The sequence below is a fragment of the Vicugna pacos genome, chromosome 27 (assembly GCF_048564905.1).
Source record: "Vicugna pacos chromosome 27, VicPac4, whole genome shotgun sequence".
Lineage (NCBI taxonomy): Eukaryota > Metazoa > Chordata > Mammalia > Artiodactyla > Camelidae > Vicugna > Vicugna pacos.
The window spans coordinates 22281414-22301687 of NC_133013.1; the positions used below are offsets into that span (position 1 = coordinate 22281414).

At 41.8% G+C, this 20274-nt stretch overlaps 1 protein-coding gene and 1 long non-coding RNA gene across 5 annotated transcripts in view; both read left to right on the plus strand.

Annotated features, from left to right (window-relative positions):
• Positions 1-19844, plus strand: part of MTHFS (methenyltetrahydrofolate synthetase) — a 36215-nt gene extending 16371 nt beyond the window's left edge. For all 4 annotated transcript variants that reach the window (XM_072950912.1, XM_015243171.3, XM_006208794.4 and 1 more), the window contains exon 3: positions 19131-19844. In XM_072950912.1, the coding sequence (XP_072807013.1) occupies positions 19131-19363 (233 nt within the window). In that variant the 3' untranslated portion in view covers positions 19364-19844. The remainder of the gene's footprint in view (positions 1-19130) is intronic.
• Positions 1440-18278, plus strand: LOC140689741 (uncharacterized). The gene is made up of 3 exons (XR_012064820.1): positions 1440-1611; positions 2547-2780; positions 18119-18278. It is a non-coding gene; the product is annotated as an uncharacterized lncRNA (long non-coding RNA).
• Positions 19845-20274: the final 430 nt, after the last annotated feature.

The window sequence follows — 20274 nt, forward strand, 5'->3', positions numbered from 1 at the left end:
TATAGTTTATCACTTTGGGACTTTATTAACATTTTCTTTGTGGGTTTGTATATTCTGGTTACTGTACTTCAGTTGGGAATTGCACTGGACAGTAAAAAACAGACAGCCTGTGAAACAGGGGCTTAAACAACAACTTCTTTGTATGTTTTTTGACTGTAAGAAACTGTAAATGCCAGCCATAAAAAAATACTCTATTCCATATGCCCAAAGCCTAAAAGAAATCAGAACTAGGTAAATAAAAATCAGAAACTGAGCCCAGCAATCAATTATATGACACTCTGCCCTTTTTTCTTTCTAAAATGTTTTATTTGTTCAGTCATTTATGCAGCAAATACTTTCTGAGCCCTACTTTGTGCCAGACGTTGTGCCAAGCATGAGAGGACTAAATGGGCATAGCCTAGGGCCTGCTTATAAGGGCCAGGTTTCTTAGACTCCTTTGGAAGAAGCACCATAAAGTGTGTAAAGGACTGTGAGAGCTCGGTTTCTGAAGGTTTAATCGCAGTGAGCACAGAAGGTGAGGCAGCACCCTCCCAAGTTGCTTTATGTTCAGAAGCAGAGATACCAGTGAATTGTGAGTAGCTACCCTTTGAGTGTCTGCTAAGGCCTAAGCATTGTGCTAACTGCTTTTGTATATGTAACCTCATTATTCATCATAACAACAATATTGTCACAGTTGCACAGATGAGGAAAATGAGTCTCAGAGAGACCATTATTTATAGGCACGCTGCAGTCAAGAGTCAGAGCCAGGAGTTTCTGCCAGGTCTGCTTCGCCCAGAGGCCTGCTCTTTGTGAGACAGCACAGTGCCCTTCCACGCTGCCATCGTGTACCTGGCAGTGGGTAAGAGGAGGGCGTGTCAGCCTATCAGTTAGAATTAGGTTTGGCTGCATAGGGCAGAGACCCCCCAAGTGACAGGAGGTTCCTTGGAAAGAAGTCTGGGAGTAGTGTTAGAAGTCTGTGGCTGTCAGGGAAGTCCCGTAGTCATTAGGGACAAGTGTTGTTGCCTGTGCCATATGGTCTAGGATGGCATCCCAGGCTTTAGCTGTCAACTCTGCATTCCAGGCAGCAGGACGAAAAAGGGGGTGATGGGGGAAAAAGAACACCTCCCTTATGGTGTAAATCCCATTTACTAGAACTTGGGCACAAGGCCATATGTAGCTGCCAAGGAAGCTGAGAAATACAGTCTTACGGTAGAATTCATGGCCTCCTGGATAAAGTCCTAGTTCTGCTACTAAGGAGGAAGGGGAGAATGGATGTTGAGGTGGGCAACCAGCAGCCTGTACCACCTCAGCCCAAGGCAGGTTGTGATTCAGTTGGTGGTCATGGGCTAACTCGGGGCTGAAGGACACTGGCAGGCCCATGTCACAGAGGGTATTGTATGTCATGCATACAGGATTGAACTTTTTTCTGTAGGTACTGGGGAGTTGTTGAAAGACTTCGATCAGGGGAGTGGCATGACCAGTTCTCTGTTTTGGAAAGATTGCTCTGCCAGCCATAAGGAGGATAGGCTGGGGAGATGAAGGCCAAAGAGACTAGGAGTGGGGCATCCATTGGAATCTGATGGGACAGAATGAATGATGAAATGATGATCATTTGAAGATTGAAGAGGATGAGTGAGTTCTGACACATACAGAATGTAGTCTTCAGGCCTCCAAATGGTGATTGACCATTTGAGGACATTGAGGGACAGTATGACTTTGCCCTCTGGGTGTGGGGCTACTAACTGAGGCAGTGAATGCAGGAGGGAGAGCAGGTTTGGTGGGGTTTGGGAGCAGATGATGAATCCCACTTGAGGTTGCTCTGGGGTTTCTGGGAGTTTCTGGTGGGTAGCTAGTTGGATGTGTAGAGCTGGAGGTCAGGAAATAGGAGATAATTGATTCAGGAGTCATCAGAGTATGGTTATAGGGTAAACCCTGAGATTATTAACAGAAGAGGAGATGAGGCCATGACAGATAGTGGCTAGACTAATATTAATTTCCCATTTTAGGTGAGGTTTCTAAGTCACATTTTTTAAATTATTTGTTAGACTAGGGTAATTATAAAAGTAGAGAGAAACTATAAATGTAAATTTGGGAAGGGTTAGCTGAAAGAAAACAGCAGAATCTTTAAGTATATGGAAATGGGTATTCATAATGTGTTAGAATTAAAAGACTACAGATACAGGTAGTTTTTTTGGTACCTCTGCTTTTGCATTAGAAGGAGCAGGATAAAATGATAAAGGGATGCTGGAATAAAGAATGGTGTCTTTGGGCAAGATAGTCTTTCATTAAGGCTGATATGATCAGTGAGAATAGGAAATTTGAAATATAAGAATGTTCTGCCACTCACCCATCAGTTTTCCTAATCTCTCCTCCCAAGAACAATTCCTAACTTTGTATTTTCAGCAACATGTTCAGTTAGTGATAAACCATAAATAAAAGCAGATTTAACTAGCTGCCCCGAGGTAAGACTTGCCTCTCTCATGTACCCTCTGTAGGTTTAACAAAATGAAAAAATGCTGAAGGAAAGGATGATCTTACTTATTTGTTTCTTTTTCGGTGGTGAGAAGGAGGCATATCCATGTACAAGCTGCCACATCCTTAGATAAGAATATAGACTGTGAGGGAAAAAAGTAGAATAAAGAGGACTGATACACACAGCTCGCCTTCTTGGCCAATCCAAGATAACTGTACTACGTTCTCAGTTTGTGTTGATGTTTAACAAACAAACAGAAGAAGAAGAGCCACAGGATGGTGGAGCCACAGTTAATCCATTAACCTGTAAAAGTGACGACATGCCCACGGTAAATAATTTCAGTGGTGTAGAAGGGAGTAAGATGGAAAGTTAAAGTCTAGCTTCCCCTCTCTCCAGCCTGTTCCCCAAATATGACTACTGTTAACATACTTGGGTATCCTTCTAGATCTGTATGTATACATTCTTTTTTTTTTTTTTTTGAGTTGGGGGGTAGTTAGGTTTATTTACTTACTTATTTTTTCAATGGAGGTACTGGGGATCGAACCCAGGACCTCATACATGCTAGGCATGCGCTCTACCATTGAGCTATACCCTCCCTTCATGTGTGCATTCTTAAAAAAAAAATTGTACAGCTACGTTTTGTACTCTACATTCTCTTCTACATCTGATTTTTTTGCTGGTTAATAAGCCTTAGAATTCTTTTCATAGCGGCACAGGTAGATCTCCCATAGTGTTGTAAATGGTTGCATATGCTCTAATTTATTTAACCAGTCCTTTGCTGATGGACATTTAAGTTGTTTCTTTTTTTTAAAAAGTCACAAATAATGGCATAAAGAATATTGTCATGTATTTTTGCATACTTATGCAAATAGGACCAATTCCTAGCAGTGGAATGGCATGGATCCTAAACTTTTATGGATATTTCCCATGTTGCTTTCCCAAAAAGGCTGTGCCACTTTACATATTCACCACCGTCATATAAGAAAGAGTATTTTGATCTTTCCTTGGATGAACGAGTGAGTGAATGAAAGAAAGAAAGAATGAACACATGCACACTCATGACCACCTGTCATATGCCAGTCTCCATGTTATGCCCTGGAAAGGGAAGAAAATGTATGAGGTGTGGTGATCTCTGGCCACGAGGAGCTCAGTTTGTTGGGGAAGGCAGCTGTGTGGAGAGGGAGGATGAGGAGTGGTTAGGATTGGTGTTTCGGTCTCAGAGAGAGTTGGGTTACTGGTTCTGCTGTATACTAGCTGAATGGACCAGTAGACCCTCTATAATCTTCCTAAGTGTTTGTTCCTTCATTTGAAAATGGGTGTCTGTTTCTCTGTATTGTTATGAAGATTGAATAATAAATTTTGTATAAAACTTTCAGTATAATGCCCATTGCGTAGTAAGTGCTTGGTGATGATGATGATTACTGTTCTGCATGGAATAGTGGTCTCAGCCCTGGTGGTAATGATCACAGTGGGGGTGTGTCCAGAGTGCCCTGGGGACCCAGCACAGGGTTCTCTTTGCCTGAGAGTGTTTGGGAAGAGGAGTAATATCTGAGCCAACTCTCTAAGTGAGAATAGTAGTTTGTCATGAGGTTGTATCAGGAGGAAATATATCCCTTTTAATAAGTTTCTTAAAAAAGTACAATGTCACAGGAAACCTCACTAATATATTGAAAATGTATTCAACATATAAGTATATTGAAAAAGTTGGTTAACGGTCTCAGAAGAAATTCATTTAGGTCCTCTTATGACCCCTACTACTTGAATTTTCAACCTTAGAGATAATGGTTTTGATTTATCAGTGTTTCTGGTTGTATTTTGAAGACTTAAAAGAGTAGTTCTTCAATTTTATTTTCATTTCCTCCTTCACAAAATTAACAGTGGTTAATATGTGTTCATTAAGGAAAATGTCAAAATATATAATAGGCTTTTTGAATTAAAATACGGTTGATTTACAATCTTGTATTAGTTTCAGGTGTAAGCACTGTGATGCAGTATTTTTACAGATTATACTCTATTAAAAGTTATTACAAGATAATGATTATAATCCCCTGTATTTATCATATATCCTTGTTGCTTATCTATTTTATAAATTGTAGTTTGTATTTCTTAGTTCTGTACTCCTAACTTGCCCCTCCCCTTTTCCCATTCTCCTTTGGTAACCACGAGTTTGTTTTTATATCTGGAGTCTTTTTCTGTTTTGCGTATACATTCGTATGTTTTTTTTTTTAGATTCCATATATAAATGATATCATATAATGTTTGTCTTTCTCTGACTGTTTTCACTAAGTAACATATTCTGTAGGTCCATCCATGTTGCTGCAAATGGCAGAGTTTCATTCTTTTTGTATGGCTGAGTAATATTCCATTGTATATATGTACCACATCTTCTTTATCCATTCATCTATTAACGGGTACTTGGCAGCTTCCATATCTTGGCTATTGTAAATAGTGCTGCTGTGAATATTGAGGTGCATGTATCTTTTCGAATTAGTATTTTCATTTTTTCTGTATGCATACCCAGGAGTGAAATTGCTGCATCATATGGTAGTTCTATTTTTAGTTTTTTGAGGAATTTCTATACTGTTTTCCATAGTGGCTGCACCAGTTTACATTTCCACCAATGGTATACAAGGGTTCCTTTTTCTCTGTATGTTTTTTAACCTTCCTAATTTGTCTTTTAACTTCCCCAGCTTCTTTTGGGGAATTTATCTTTTTTTTTTTGGTATTCATCATTTTCTTTCTGATAGTAACAATTCTTTATCTATTAAATTTAATCATCAGTCTGTCATGTATGCTGTGAATATTTTTTATCTATTTTGTTGTTATTTAAAAAATTTGGTATATGTTTTTGTTTTGAGGGGGACACAGATATTTTAAAATTAGTAAAATCTATCCACCTTTCCCTTTACTCTTTGTACCTTTGATGTCTTTTTTAGGGGGTCTTTCTTTGTTCTTGAGAACTGATAAATTTTCATTTTATCCTATTATTTTATGTTTTTTAATATTAAAATTTTAATCCTTTTTTAATGTGTGTTACTATATAGAGAAGGAACTTAACTTTGTATTAAAAAATAGCCAAGTGTCCCAACACCATTTAGTGAAGAATCTGTCCTTTTCTGGCTGATTTGAAATGGCACCATTTTCATGTACAAATTTTTACACATGTTTGGGTCTGTTTTTGGACGTTTTAGTCTTTTCCATTGATCTGTTTGCCTGTTCTGGTGCTATTGCCGTGGTGTTTTCGTTAATATAGTTGTATTAAGGCTGCTTAATGCATTTTAATACCTGGTAGAATAAATCCTGCCCCATTATTCTTATTTTAAAAAAATTTAGCAGACTTTTTCATTTCTGAGATTAACTTTAAAATTATTTTGTCAGTTTCTCCCCTCAGATCCTCTAGAGATCTTAATTGGAACTGTGTCAGATTTTTAGATTAGCTTGGGGGAAATGGATTTCTTTACAGCATTCAGCCTTCTCTGGGAATACAGCATGCCTCCCTAATTGTTCAAGGCTTTTTCTGTGCTCCTTTGTAGGTGTTTTTGCTTTTAGTCATGCTGTTTTGCACATTTCTTGATAAGTGTATTCCTAATCAATTAATATTAGTTGTTGTTGTTGAATGGAATTTTTTTCCATTATGTTTCAAGTTGGTTATTTTTGTTGTATAGGAAAGCATAGGAACATAGGTTCAAATTTCCAAATGGTTCCAGTTGAACCAGACTTACACAGAAGCCTCTGAAGTAATTTTAAAGTTATTTTCTTCAAAATTTTCTGAAGTTCTAGAAAATGAAGTTTCAGAAAACTTAAATTTCATAAGAAACTTGCATCTTTGTTAACATTTTTTATTGATTTATAATCATTTTACAATGTTGTGTCAAATTCCAGTGTAGAGCACAATTTTTCAGTTATGCATGAACATATATATATTCATTGTCACATTTTTTTCTCTGTGAGCTACCATAAGATCTTGTGTGTATTTCCCTGTGCTTTACAGTATAATCTTGTTTATCTATTCTACAATTTTAAAATCCCGTCTATCCCTTCCACCCTCCACCCCCTTGGCAACCACAAGTTTGTATTCTATGTCTATGAGTCTATTTCTGAGAAACTTGCATCTTTGATAACAAGTTTTGAAAGTGAAGTGTCTTAAGATTTGATTTTTAAAGTCTGCTGTTTTCTGGATGGGCTGAGTAGTTTTCGCAGTTTCCAGCAGATGTCAGTGTTTTACAAATTTATTGGTCTGAGGCAATGATTTTATCTGCAGTCTCCCACATTTGTATATCCTTTAGTCATTTAATTCACGTACTGGGGATTATTTTAAATGGAAGGGATTTTGGAGGTCACTGAGTCAGTCTTTTCATTTTGTAGATGAAAGAACAGGCCTAGATAGGAAATGACCTGTCCAAGCTCATACAGTCACACAGAGTGAGGCCGAAACCCAAGTGTTCTTGTTTCTAAAAGCCCCTTTCTCTAAGACTCGTAAAAAATAGTCACCAAAATCACAGAGAAGAAAAAATGTAGAGTCTAATGGAGAAGGTATATTTGGGAGAAAGGGAAGCAGATTGGTTCAATTTGTTTGGATAAGTAAATATTTCAAAATTATTTATGAATAGATGTTAGATTCTTGGATTGTAATAATTCAGTGAAACGAACTGAAAAGTTGGCTTTTGTTATGTGAATGTAGAATTACTGGATGTGAAAGTGGCCTGTTCTTCGTGCTGTGGATGTGACATCAGTACCTGTGTATGGCTAACAGAGTGACTCCCGACCCTGTCTCTGCACAGCCTAATTGGTTATGTTGAGGAGAAATAGTATAAATCATTCAGTTCTACTTGTGTCAAAAAATATTATCCAAGAATCTATAATCTTTTCAAATAAATAAACCAAGTAATAGAAGAGTGTTTTTTGTTCTGTATTAGACGAAATCTGGGTAAAGAAACCAGGGGAACACTTAGACAAAGTTATGAAGTGGGCAGAATGCCAGTATCAGAGAATATCCATCCTTTGATCAGCTGACTCCACCCTATCAATATCTGCTTATAGAAAAAATATGGACCATTTAATCTTCAGTGCAGAGGTGGGAACCTTCCAGGGTACGCATACTAAGCACCTACCCCTCTGACCCCAGTGCTCACTGGATTTTGGAGTAGTGAGAGCCCATGTGGAAGTAAGTAAGCATGGGCTGAGTCTTAAAGACAGGGTGGGACTTGGGTAAAGTATAGAGACTCTAAAGGTGGGACCAGTGTATGGAAGGCTAGAAAGGAAATATGTCAGGGCAGGCGGTGAAAAGGTGATTATGTTTAGAGTTTAAGGTCAATTAAAGGAAGGTAGGATTGAGGGTAGATTGGGCTGGTTTGGTTTTAGACTCTTTGAGGTGGAGGTCACAGTATGAGATGTTTCTGAAGATTAAGAAAAACTTTTTATTTTGAAATAGTAAGTTGCAAAAATAGTGCAGAGAGGTCCTATGTACCCTTCCCCCAGCTTCCCTCGATAATGACCTCTTGCACAATACAGACAGCTAAGTAACTGTAATAAGGGCTAGAGTAATGTGAGTAATGTAAGTAACAAGGTAAGAAGTAAAAAGGAAGAAAACTGTATTCTATTGAGAAGAGGTGGTAAACCCAGGAAAACCTCACCAAGGAGGTGGTCTAATGTACAAGCAATGAAAGGATGAGTAGGATCTTGAAGGATCAAGAGGGAGAGGCAGGGATAGAGTATCATGCATAAAAACAGAATGAGCAAAGGCAGAGATTTGGGAAAGCATGGTATATGTTCAGGGCCGGTGACTGGTTCTCTGTGGAAGGACTTATGAGTGAAATAAAAGCAGAATGGCTGGAGGGACACATTTAGACCATGTTGAGAAGTGTCTCCAATGCCAGGGTAAGAAATCTTACTTCTGCAGGGTGAGCCAGTGGACCCTCTGACTGGCCTCTGAGAGGAAAATGAGGGGAAAATCGGTGACTTCAGAGAGCCACGCTGAGTCTTCAGGAAAGTCAGAACTCCTCTGGCAGATAGGGAAGTCAGAGAGAATGAGCAGATGATTCCAGGGGAAAAGTGAATAGATCTTTGCTGCCATTTAAAAAAACTCTACATGGAATATTCCTAGTTGAACAGTTTCATTCCTTGTAACATTTGTTACAAAACTACACTCTTCCTTATCCCTTGGGATAAGCCTTCCACACACTTCTCCCAGCAATATGTCAGAGGGACTCCTGAGAGGGCCCTTATCAGCTAGGTCTCTGGGCTGCAAACACAAGACCCTGGACTCTGGACACCACAGTTATATCCCTAACTTATCCAATAGAAAACTGAATTTCCTTCAAAGCTTTTAAAGCTCTTTAGAAAGGGTAAAACAAAAAAGCTCCATCGTAGTAATGAAACTTGTCTGTATTTTGATCGTTGTAGTGGCTAACAAGTCCATACATGTGACAAAACTGCACAGAAATATACATACACATCCAGAAATGTCAGGCTGCTCTAGCAGGTTTGGGGGGAACATGAAGGGTTTCAAGAGCAAGTTACTCCCCTAAGAAACCAGAGGAAGACTTGTTGAAGCAGATAACAAGGGTAGTTGGAGTGAAAAAAGCACTCGGAACTCATTGGAAAAGGACATTATATTAAAAAAAAAAAACAGGTACTATTATTTCAAAGTAATAGGTTACTTTATCTCAGGCTTGCAGTAATAGAATTTGTTCTAGATGGCACAAGGCTTATATTAGCCGAGCTACGACTCCTCCTAGGCATAGAAGAAGAGAGCAAGCAGAAGAAATATAATGTACCATGTAATTTTATTTTAGTTAAATGCACTGAACCAGAAAGTTTGCAGGACTTTCAAGTGCTTGTTCAACGTCTTGGTAAAACAAATGGTTTTACCCAGAGAAGTTTCCATTTTGCTAAAGCTCTTAAGGCTTAGGAATCATGCAGTGCTGTAATTATTTAGAATAATGACTTGGAGAGTTCCTCTTCTAAAAAGTGAGACAAAGGGAAGTAGCTGCAGAAGCACCCATACATTTCTGTGTCTGAAGAAATTGTCCTTCACTGCTCCCGCGAGGAAACCAGGCTTGTCCTTCTGGAGCGCACCTTCCCACGAACCTGTGCTATGGGGTGGGCTGCCCGCCAGACTCACCCCAGTTTACCGATGCCTCATTTCTTTCCTTCATTCTTTTTTTTTTTATTGTGATAAAATCATATAACATAAAATTTACCATCTTAACCATCTTTAAGTGTGTAAGTTCAGTAGTGTTAAGTACATGCACATTGTTGTGAAACAGGTCTCCAGAACCGTTTCATCTTGCAGACCTGAAACTCTGTATCCATTAAACAGTCCCGCTTCCCCCCTCCCACCTGCCCCTGGTAACCACCATTCTACTCTCTGTTTCTATGCATTTGACTATTTTAGATACCTCAGATAAGTGGATCATACAGTATTTGCCTTTTTGTGACTGGCTTATTTATTGATTGTGTCACACGGATACACGAGGAATTGTCCTTAAAATTCTCAGAATCACTAAGCTTTGAGTCTAAAGAGATCTGAAAAATTGTGGCTTCCCCATCCATCTGTTTTACAGATGATAAAAGTCAGACAACCAGAGGTTGCCTAAGGTTAGTGAAAAATCATAGGAGATTCTGTCATTTCTTCTCAGTTTTATTGAACTTTTTTAGGTCCACCTGATTATTAACAACAGTGAAAGTATCTCAGACTCAGAGCCAAAATAAACATTTAGAAAATGCCATTTGGATGAAGCTGCTCTTGCTGCTGCTGATCCTGTTTTCTGCAAAGCATTTTTGCATATCTGTAATAAAGACAGTTTAATTCTTTTTTTCTAGTAAGATTTACTTTGGTCAATATCTGCTAAGATAGGATTAGCTGAAATATAGTTTTGTTTTTCTATTTTAGCCTACAGTGGATGCTCTAAAGAAAGTCTTGGCAAACTTTCTGTAAAGGGCCAGATAGTAAATACTTGGGGCTTTTATGTGTCGTACAATATCTGTTACAACTATTCAACTCGGCTTTTTTAGTGTGAAAGCAGAGTGTGGCTGTGTTCCATCAAAACTTTTATTTACAGAAGTAGGCAGCAGGCCAGATTTGGCCTGTAGGCCATAGTTTTCCAACCCCTGCAATAAAGTGTTGGGACTTTCATTGTCACTTTTTTGGTCCTTATTAGCGCCTAGCTTGCTCTCTTTCATACAGGAGATAGTTGTAGCTGTTTTTGGTGATGATGGTTATGAATGTAAATTCATATTGCAAATGTAAATCAAATGATCATTTCCTACTGACTTACAACTTTAGAGTTATTTCCTATATACTTTGCTAGCCTTATGATATAATAAAAAATACTTAAGAAAATAACTAACATGTTTGAAGTACATCATCAAAAGAAAACTGGAAATTTTTCTTAATATTCATAAAAATGAATTTTATAAAGGAAAATAACCTTGTTCTGATTAGAAAGGTAAGATATACTCAAGCAATACGGAAGGATGTAAAGAAGAAATAAAAAATAAACCCAAATCCTCAAACCCCATGCTAACTACTGATAATAGTCATACATAAATCTTTTGCTGGATCCATTTGCTTGGCTCCTCCAGATCCACCGTCTACGTTTTCCACTTGCTTGGTACCCTGGAAGGTCCCCCTGTGTGGACTACGTCAACAGGGGGCCCTTGCCCTGCTTTCTCGTTCTTTAGCCAATGGGAAGCACCAACAGAGACTCAGGAATGCAGGAGAGTGAGGTTGGGGGTGTTTATTTCCCTGCTCTCCTCCTCCCCTTCCCCAGGGCCGCATCTACCAAGAGCCACACTCCTACCAGGCAGCCCTTCTGATCGCAGCTCTTTCGGCACCTGTAAGCCTGTAATGCTGCCCTCCCCACCTGTACCTCTTGCACCTTTGGGGGTGGGGGCGGGGGCGGGGGCGGGTCAGTGCTCTTTAGCCCCTCTACTGCTGTGTCTCAGCCCTGCCTACCGTGGATCCTTCTGTTAGTGAACTGCTCTCACTCTGCCAGTTTGAGTATACCTTACTGTGACCCTGAGCTGACTGATAAAATGTCTCCGGTTTAACTAATTCCCCCCAGCAAGGCAGGGGAGTAGAACGTTCCTTGTCTACTTTACTTCTCCAGTTAAGAAACAAAGAGTTTCCACACTTTGGAAGAGCTAGTAAGTTCACATTCCAGCTCTTACATTTACTAACTGTGTGACTTTGGGCAAATTATCTCTCTGAGCCTTGGTTTTCCCATTTGAACAAAGGACATAATAATATTTACCTCATAGGGCTGTTGGGGAGATTAGATGAGGTCCTGTCTGTGCAGTACATTTAGTACAGTGTCTGGCACATGGCTTTTAAGTGCTGAAATGGATTGTAAAAGAGCGACTCCATTTTCCTTAGTTTGCAAACAGATTCTTTTCCAAGGATCCTTTGCAAGGAGAAAGGCTGTCTGATTCTACATGGAGGTTCCCAAATGGCCAGAATACGTTGTGACCAAGCATTGCAGAAAGAGTGAAGGTGCATTTACAATGTAATTTTAAAAAACAGCCATCTCTGTTAGGTGATTTAGTTGAATACTCTTTAAGAGCATTATGGATTTGCAGGGAAATACATTTTTTGAAAACCTAATTTTTGTATATAATCAGAAGTTGAATATATTTTATGAGTACAATCACGTAAATGGCTTTGTTTACTACCTTGTGTGCTCTGTACTGATTTACTATGAAGAGTGATGAAAAGTGATTCTAAGGGGTTGTGCTTCAATCTGTGCTTTCTGAGGCAACCATAATGAATATATGGTATTGATTTTTGAGAGTTCTACCATAAAATCTCCTTTGAATTATTGGTTCTGTATTTTATTTTAGGATTTCAGCTTCTTCGTGTTTGAGAAGCATGTTTAATTAGAAGTGCCTGTGTCTCGGTAATCAGCCACATGGCCTAAGGAGTATGCATGCAGCAATTGATTAAGTTGACATTTGGCATTAATAGCTTAGGACTCTACATCATGAAATGCTTATCCATTTTAGACTTTACGTGAAGGCAGTCTTGACTGATGTTTCATAGCTAATAAGTGGTGGTGCTGGGTTTCAGACCCAGGCAGCCTGTCTCAAAGCCTGCACACTCAGCTCCCTGCTCCACTGCCTCTAAGGTACTTGCCCTTGTCATGTTTCCCCCATCCCTTTGCCCAGTCCCACTGTCCCTTTCAGCAGTGGGAGCAGTATGTGCTGTTGAATCATTATCTACCTGGGCAGTAAGCCTTTGGCTTCATCTCTTATGAGCAGATTGTCTTTAAGGAGGAATTTGACCCCTCTGAGCACTGCATATGTTTCTTCCTCTATGAAATTTCAGGGCATAATGATCCTTGCCCTCCTGCCTCACCAGGTAGATGTACTGACCAGCTGATTTAATTCATCCTTCTGTCCTTGGGGTATAGAACAGTGCTTGTTGACACATTGTAGACACTTAACAAATATTAGCTTCTGTGCTTTCTTCTCTTCTAGAAGCTGGACTCTGGGTAAGAGATGTCACATAGGATGATCTGAATGGGTAGCTACTTGGATATAGTCAGGAAACTAAGATAAATATGGTCAAGAGTCGTCTCATTTAATCTCTTACCCTCATTCTTCCTTTCATAGTAAATAGAGCTGAGCTCAACATCTCTGTGGGAAAAGACCAAAAGCTCTGCCCCTAGAGGTAGGGGAAAGGATCCCTCGTACTTGATGACTGTAGGCTACAGACCGGCCACGGCAAACTGCGTGGGCAGGGAGGGAGGTAACCTAGGTTTGTTATGAACATCAGGAATAGACAAATTAATAAAAAAATTAGAAGGGCCTTTCAGGCATGGAGAATAGCATTGCAGGAGCAAAGGCAGGAAGTCATGGGGTGGGTCTGTGGGACAATGGATCCATCTGTTTAACTAGGATTGCCCCAGTGTAATGGGAGTTCATACTGGAGAGGTGATTGTGATGAGGGTGTAGTGGGTCCTGCACACCCAGCTAAGGGATTTGGATGTTCTCTTTAAGAGACTGTTATTGATTACAGGTTTGGGGGGCCGAGGAGAGTCATGATGAAGGCTGCATTTCAGGATGGATGGGGACCAGCAGTGCCCGAAGTTGGGATGACTAGTTAGACCTCCAGGAGAAATGGCACATTCAGAATGACAAGTGGAATAGTGCAGAGGGGTGACTGGAGAAGGAGGCACTGAGTCATGAAGTTCCTGAGGAGGAGTTTGTGGAGACAGGGCCATAAAACCTGAGTTAGAAAGAAGTGGAAAGGATAAGAAATAGAAGTCTGTGAGCAGTGCATGCTGACACCGGCGCCAGAAAGCCCCGTGTCACCCCTGGGCTCTAACGCTCCTTCTTCTCAGCCTTCCCCGCAGTGCTGGGGCGGGCGTAGTCTACAGGCCAGACTGATTATACTCTTCTGAAAAACCCAGCACCGGGAGTCTGAGTTCAGAGCATCCTAAGAGGTGTCTGTGGCCCAGCAGCTGCCTCCTTGGCTACAGGTAAAAGGATTTTTGTGAAGGTGAACTGAATTCTCAGTGCCTAGCATAGACTCCAGAATATATAAAAGCATTTGTAGAATTTGCTCTTTTCGTTTCCTTTCAGGGCCTAGTTCCTTTCCTTTTTTTTTTGATTGATAAAGATTCTACAGCTCAGCGTCTGTCCCCATCTCCCCACTTAGATTATCCTTACCCTGGTAATTCCCTCGTTGCTGAATCTAATGATACTTTCCTGCCCTTATCTTACTTGTCCTTTCTGCCAATTTTTGACACTGTTTCCGCTCCCTTCTTCCTGAAACGCTTTCCTTACATTCTGTGACACGGGTCGGCCCACTGCAGCCCACGGGCCGAGTCTGGCCCACCACCTGTCTTTGTGAGTAAAGTTTTATTGGCACAGAGCCACACCCAGTTTATGTGTTGTCTGTGGCTGCTGTCCCACTGCATGGCAGAGGTCATTTGTAACTGAGACCCCATGACCTCTAAATACCTGAAATATTTACTTTCTGGCTCTTTGCAGGAAAAGTTTGCTAACGTTTGTTTTATAACCTCACTCTCCCCTGGTTTTCCGTCAAACTCCAGAGCTGAGAGAACATATAAGAGCCAGTTCTGAGGTAAGGCTGGAAGGCTCTGATTAAAGATCCCTTGAAGCCCTGAAGAAGCTTTACTGCCTTTCGTGCTACCTAACATTTCTAAAGTAAGAAAAGAAAAGCTGTCAAAGCAAATATAATGTATAAGGTATAATCTGAGCACTGTGCTCAGGCGTTCACAGTCCTTACCTAATTTAATTTTCACGACCAGCCTTGTGAAGCGGGTATGGTTTTTAGCTTCCGTTTTACAGAATGGGTGTTAGGTTGCCCATGGCCAACAGTGAAGAAACAGCCTCAGGGCCCGTGCCGCTAACCTCGCTGCTGGACTGCCTCCAGAGGGCGCTGGTGTTTCGGAGCAGCATCAAGTGGGAAAGACAGAAGCTGTTGGTGGGTTTTCCAGAGGTTAGCCTTGCAGTTTGGGAGTGCATGTTCACATTACGAAGCCAGTGAAGCCTGGAGAAGCATACCCGCCACGCCACGACTGCAGAGCAGTCCTGCCATTCCCAGAGAACACTTCCTGAACACCGGGTTGCAGCCCTGATGCAGCTGGGTTCTTTGTGCCGGTCACACTCTGTGCTAGCAGGAGCCTGTGAAGCAAGTGTGCACAGGATTAAACAAAAGCAGGTCAGCTCTTCTTGCCTGTGGTACTAATGTCAGTGTTCTCTCTTAATGAGCCTTTGGTAATTTGAAAAACAGAGCCATGCTAGAGGCTTCTAAAGAACGTGTGCGTGGACTAAGGGTTTTTTGCTGGTTCCCTCTACTGAGTTGTGTCCTTGCATTGCATTAGGGTGGGTCTGAGGTCTACCTCTGAGTGGGGATGGTCCCCATGGGATCATCATGTGCAAAGGGAACTTGCTGAGCCTGTATGTGATTTCCAAGCCCCGTGGCTCCTTCACCTTTGGGGAGAAGAAGCATCCAGCACCGTGTCATGAATGTGTGAAGAGCCCAGGTGTGTGTGCATGGGGGAAGAGAGTATGCATGCAGAGATGATGGAAAGGCATAGCAAGAGCTTCGAGGATGGCAACAAATGGATGACGTCAAGCAAGGAATTATACTATGTGTTTCAGGAAGACACTTGGACTCACCAAACCACAGAAGACCAGGAAGAAAGGGGATTCTAAAGAACTGAAGCCAGAGGCAGCAAAGGACTCTAGGGTTGCAAGGAGCAGCAGTACCAATCCTGTGGGTAGAGGGGCCAACAGCAACACCCCAAATAGGCTGTCTAGACCCCTGCCTGTGAAGGACCATTTCAGAGCCTTTCATCACCTGAGAATCCCAGAGCCGTTATCTTTCTTGCTCACAGTTGTGGAGCTCACTTTGAACAAGCAGCCGTACAAAGTAACACTTCGTTCATTTTCTAGTCCCATAACATGGTAACTCAGACTCATATGCCTTGGAGTTACTAAAGTAGGGGATGTCGTGCTAGGATTGATCCATTCTGTGGATAATACACTCGTCTTTCAGGGTTCCTTTGGCCGAGAATTCTATTAGAATTCAAGCATGGAGAATGACTTGGAAAAAATTATGGTCCTCAGGGAGATTTTCTCTCTGGTAGGGCAGACAGAGACGTGTACAAATAGCTATAGTACAAGGTGGACTTTAGTGACAGTTATAGTCATCAAGTGCAGAGAGGAGCAAGAACAGAGTGAGCAAGATTAATGCTAACTTGAGGGATTTGAGAACATTATTTTTGTACCTTTCTGTTTCCTTCCTTTATTCTCTTCTGCCAACTGCCCACAGGTGGCTGCTCTGAAATTCTACCTTCTCTTTCTTGTGTATTGACTCTGGTGGAAACCCTGACTATTTTCCCAGCCTTTCTTTTGGTATCTTTGCCTTTTTTTTTATTATGGTAAATGACACATAACATGACATCTACCCTCTTAACAAAATTTTAAGTATATGATACAGTAGTGTTAACTATAAGCACAGTGTTACACAGCAGACCTCTAGAACTTTTTCATCTTGCGGGACTGAATCTCGTGCACATTGAACAGCAACTCTCCATTTCCTCCTTCCCCCAACCCCTGGCAGCCAGCACTCAATTTCCTGCTCCTACGAGTTTGGCTCTTTAGATACCTCCTGTAAGTGGACTCATGCAGTATTTGTCCTTCTGCCGCTGGCTTATTTTGCTCAACCTAATGTCCTCAAGGTTCTTCTGCACTGTAGTGTATGACTGATTTTCCTTCTTTTTTGTGGTTGAATAATATTTCATTGTATGCACTACATTTTGTTTATACATTCATTTGTTGATGGACATTTAGGTTGTTAACACCTCTTGGCTATTGTGAATAATGCTGCTGTGAACGTGGGTGTACAAGTATCTCTTTGAGGCCTTGCCTTCAATTCTTTTGGGTAAATATTCAGAAGCAGGATTGCTAGATCTCATGGTAGATCTATTTTTAATTTTTTCAAGGAGCCTTCATAGTGTTTTCCATGGCAGCTATCCCTTTTTATATCCCCAGCAACAGTGCACAAAGGTTTCAACTACTCCACATCCTCACTAACATTTACTATTTTCCATTTTTTTTTCTTTTAAATAGTGGTCATTTTGACAGGTGTGAGGTAATAGCTCATTGAGGTGGTGAGTTGCATTTCTCTGATGATAATGATATTGAACATCTTTCCCTATATGCCTGTTGGTCACTTTTTGGTCTTCTTTGAAGAAATTTCTGTTCAAGTCTTTCATCCATTTTTAATTGAGTTATTAGTTTATTTTTCATTGGGTTGTAGGGGTCTCTTTGATTTTAACTCCCAAATCTCCATACTCTTACCTGACGAACTCCACATGTCTTCTGCTACTCCTCAGCCTGATCCTTCTGCCCTGTTACCTCCTCATCACTCTGCTCCTGACACCCTTCCCTTGGTATCTGAAATATATCCAGACCCAACTCTGATCCATCCTTAAGACCCTGGGTCAAGTCAGAGTTCCCCATGGACCCTTCCCTGACCACCAGTCATTTGGCTCTCCCTCTGCTGAGGTCTGTAGGACTCTTGTCTCTGTTGCTTTTTGGGCAGTTGGCAGACACTGCTGCCTTGCATTGGAATGGATGTGACAGTGTGTGTACATATTTTGTGTTAACTAAACTCCATCTCCGGAAGGCCAGGGGCGTATCTGTGTATCCCCCAGAGGACTTTACGAAGCACGTCTGCTGCACTGTGAAGAGGCAAGAAGCCTAGGAAAAGTGTGTGTGTGTGCGTGTCCTAGGTATAGCACCAGAGCAGAACTTTAAGCCTGAGAGTGCTCTGGCAGCAGCAAGAGGACTTGGAGGAAACAGCAAAGTAAGATTAAGCCACCATCATTCCCAAGAGAGAGAGATGAGCAGGGCAAGGACAGAGGAAGGATGAAGGTCTATGACCAGCACCTTTTAGCAAGTTGGGGTTGGAATAGACAAGCAGGTTCCCACGAGAAGGTCATGACTGTAATCTGAGATGTGCTCTGCTAGATTTTGGCAGGCAGCGGTTGACAGGTGTATGCTGGGAGCTGGAAAGAAGCAGCTGAGTTCACCTCGTGGTACTGCAGGTAGTCAGAACAGCTGCTGATAGCGGGGCGCCAGCCTAGCTGGCGGTCTGAATGTCTCTCTCTGAACACCCTGTTCCAGGGAATCCATGGCTTCCAACCCTGGTGTGTCCTTGCCAGCAATGCCGCACGAGTGGTTAGTCCGTGCTAAGCTGTAGATCACCCAGAAGCCCCCAGGACAGCCCTCAGGAGGCCAAGGCTCAGTACAGAAGGCTACAGGGCAGCCCGCTGGTTTGGATATGTGATGTGGCTCTTGAGGAGTGCAGGTGTGTCATGCTGCTTGCCAGGGGCTGGGGACCATTCCCTGGGCCTCAAAAACTCCCTAGAGATCCTCGTGACCTTTATTGCCTTCACATCTTTCACTGTAGCAGGTTTTTATCGCTCCTGTGACCCTGCCTTCCACCTTGAGCCCAAGCAGCCTGCTCTATCCTGATGATGCTGTGGCCAGTTCTGGTCCCTGTGCTCCCTGGGAGAGTTCCAGCCAGAGGACCAATATGGGGCCCCATCTTGTGTCTTTGGAATGCCCCTGAATAGGTCTGAGCTTGCTGTCGTGTAAATCCAGGGAAGCTTGACAACCTGGCCTTCCCTCCCCAGTAAGAGGGGAAATGAAGAGAGTAAGCTGAGTCCTCTTAACAGCTGGTCCTCTTCCTGCTCACCGACTCAGAATAGCTCCGTCCTTTCTGGCTTCTTTCTGACCCTCTCCCACCCCTCCAGTTGCCATTATCCTGGGACACTGAATCCCAAACTTGGCAGGTGTGTAGGATCATCTGTATGCCTAAAAAAAGAAAGAAACAAAAGGAACTCTTAGGCCCTACCCGGAGATGCTCTGTGAACCGGGCCTGGGCATCTGGCATCTTTGTGCATATATGCATTAAAGAACTGTGGGAAGGATGGATAATGGACTTAACTAGTTGCTGGGTAATTTTTCTTTCTTCGTTTGGCTCTATGCTTTTAGGATTTTCTAGAGTGATCATGTGTTTCTTTAGAAATCAGAGGAAAAATAGATGCCATTAAAAACCAAAAGCCAGATCTGCAAGTGATCGGGCTCTTTCAGAAACCACTAACCCTGGTGAATTTGTTCCTCTTCTCCACAGGGGGACTTGATCTCATCTTCATGCCGGGTCTTGGGTTTGACAACCATGGCAACCGTTTGGGGCGGGGCAAGGGCTACTACGACACCTACCTGAAGCGCTGTCTGCAGTCCCAGGATGGGAAGCCCTACACCCTGGCCTTGGCTTTCAGAGAACAGATTTGCCCCCAGGTCCCAGTGGATGAAAATGACGTGAAAGTAGATGAAGTCCTTTACGAAGACTCCTCAGCACCTTAAGTCCTGATGACGGCAGCCAAATAATCAATGTTTTGCACCAGAGAAAAGCAGAATACGTGTATTTTCTCTTGTGAGAAATGAGTGGAAATTGCACATGAATGTGAATACAGGCCATGTTGTTCTTAATGTAATTATAAGATACCTACTGTGAAACAATTTTTAAGTCAACAGCAGTGTGAGTAATAGAACATTGATTAAAATGGGGGCTATCACCGTATGATTTTCAGCTTAATTTCCTGTATTAATGTCACAGGTTGCTCTTCCTGCTTTGCAGTTTATGTTAAATATTCATGAGGAACTATGCTCCAACTCAAGAGTGTGAGAGGAAAGTAAACTCGCTGGGAGGGGACACTTTCACTAAGCCCTGTCTTGGCCCTGGTCAGTCTGGCAGGCACATGGAGACTCAGCAGTTATTAAATATTCGTTGGTGTTTGCTTTGTGTACAGAGTTCCCCAAGAATATTAAACTGTTTCATCGTGGCTTCATTTCCTCAACCTGGAACTTTATGTCTGACACTTTGTAGTTTTTGATGGTTAATGGGCTAAAACCTTTTATGACTTAAATATTTTAATTCAGCTGATTTCTTCCTATCTCTGCTGTTCTGTGTGCGAGCCACGTATGAGTTTAAGATCTGATATCCTGTAATTTAGAAATTATTTCTGTTTATTGGTGGTGTCTGCTTTGGAAATGAAATTTGGGCTGAAAACTGGCAGATGGCATCACAGCCAGGGAACGGTAATTTTGTGAGGGGAAGATCTGGTTACAGTCGGAGACCCAGGAGTCCTCCTGGATGCTGCTCTCTCACCCGCACCCCACACCCTGCCTGTCACCAGGTCCTGTTGATTCTGCTTCCGAAATGCCTCGTACATTAGTTCTCTCCTCTCCTCGTCCTGTTGTTCCTTTTGTCTAGC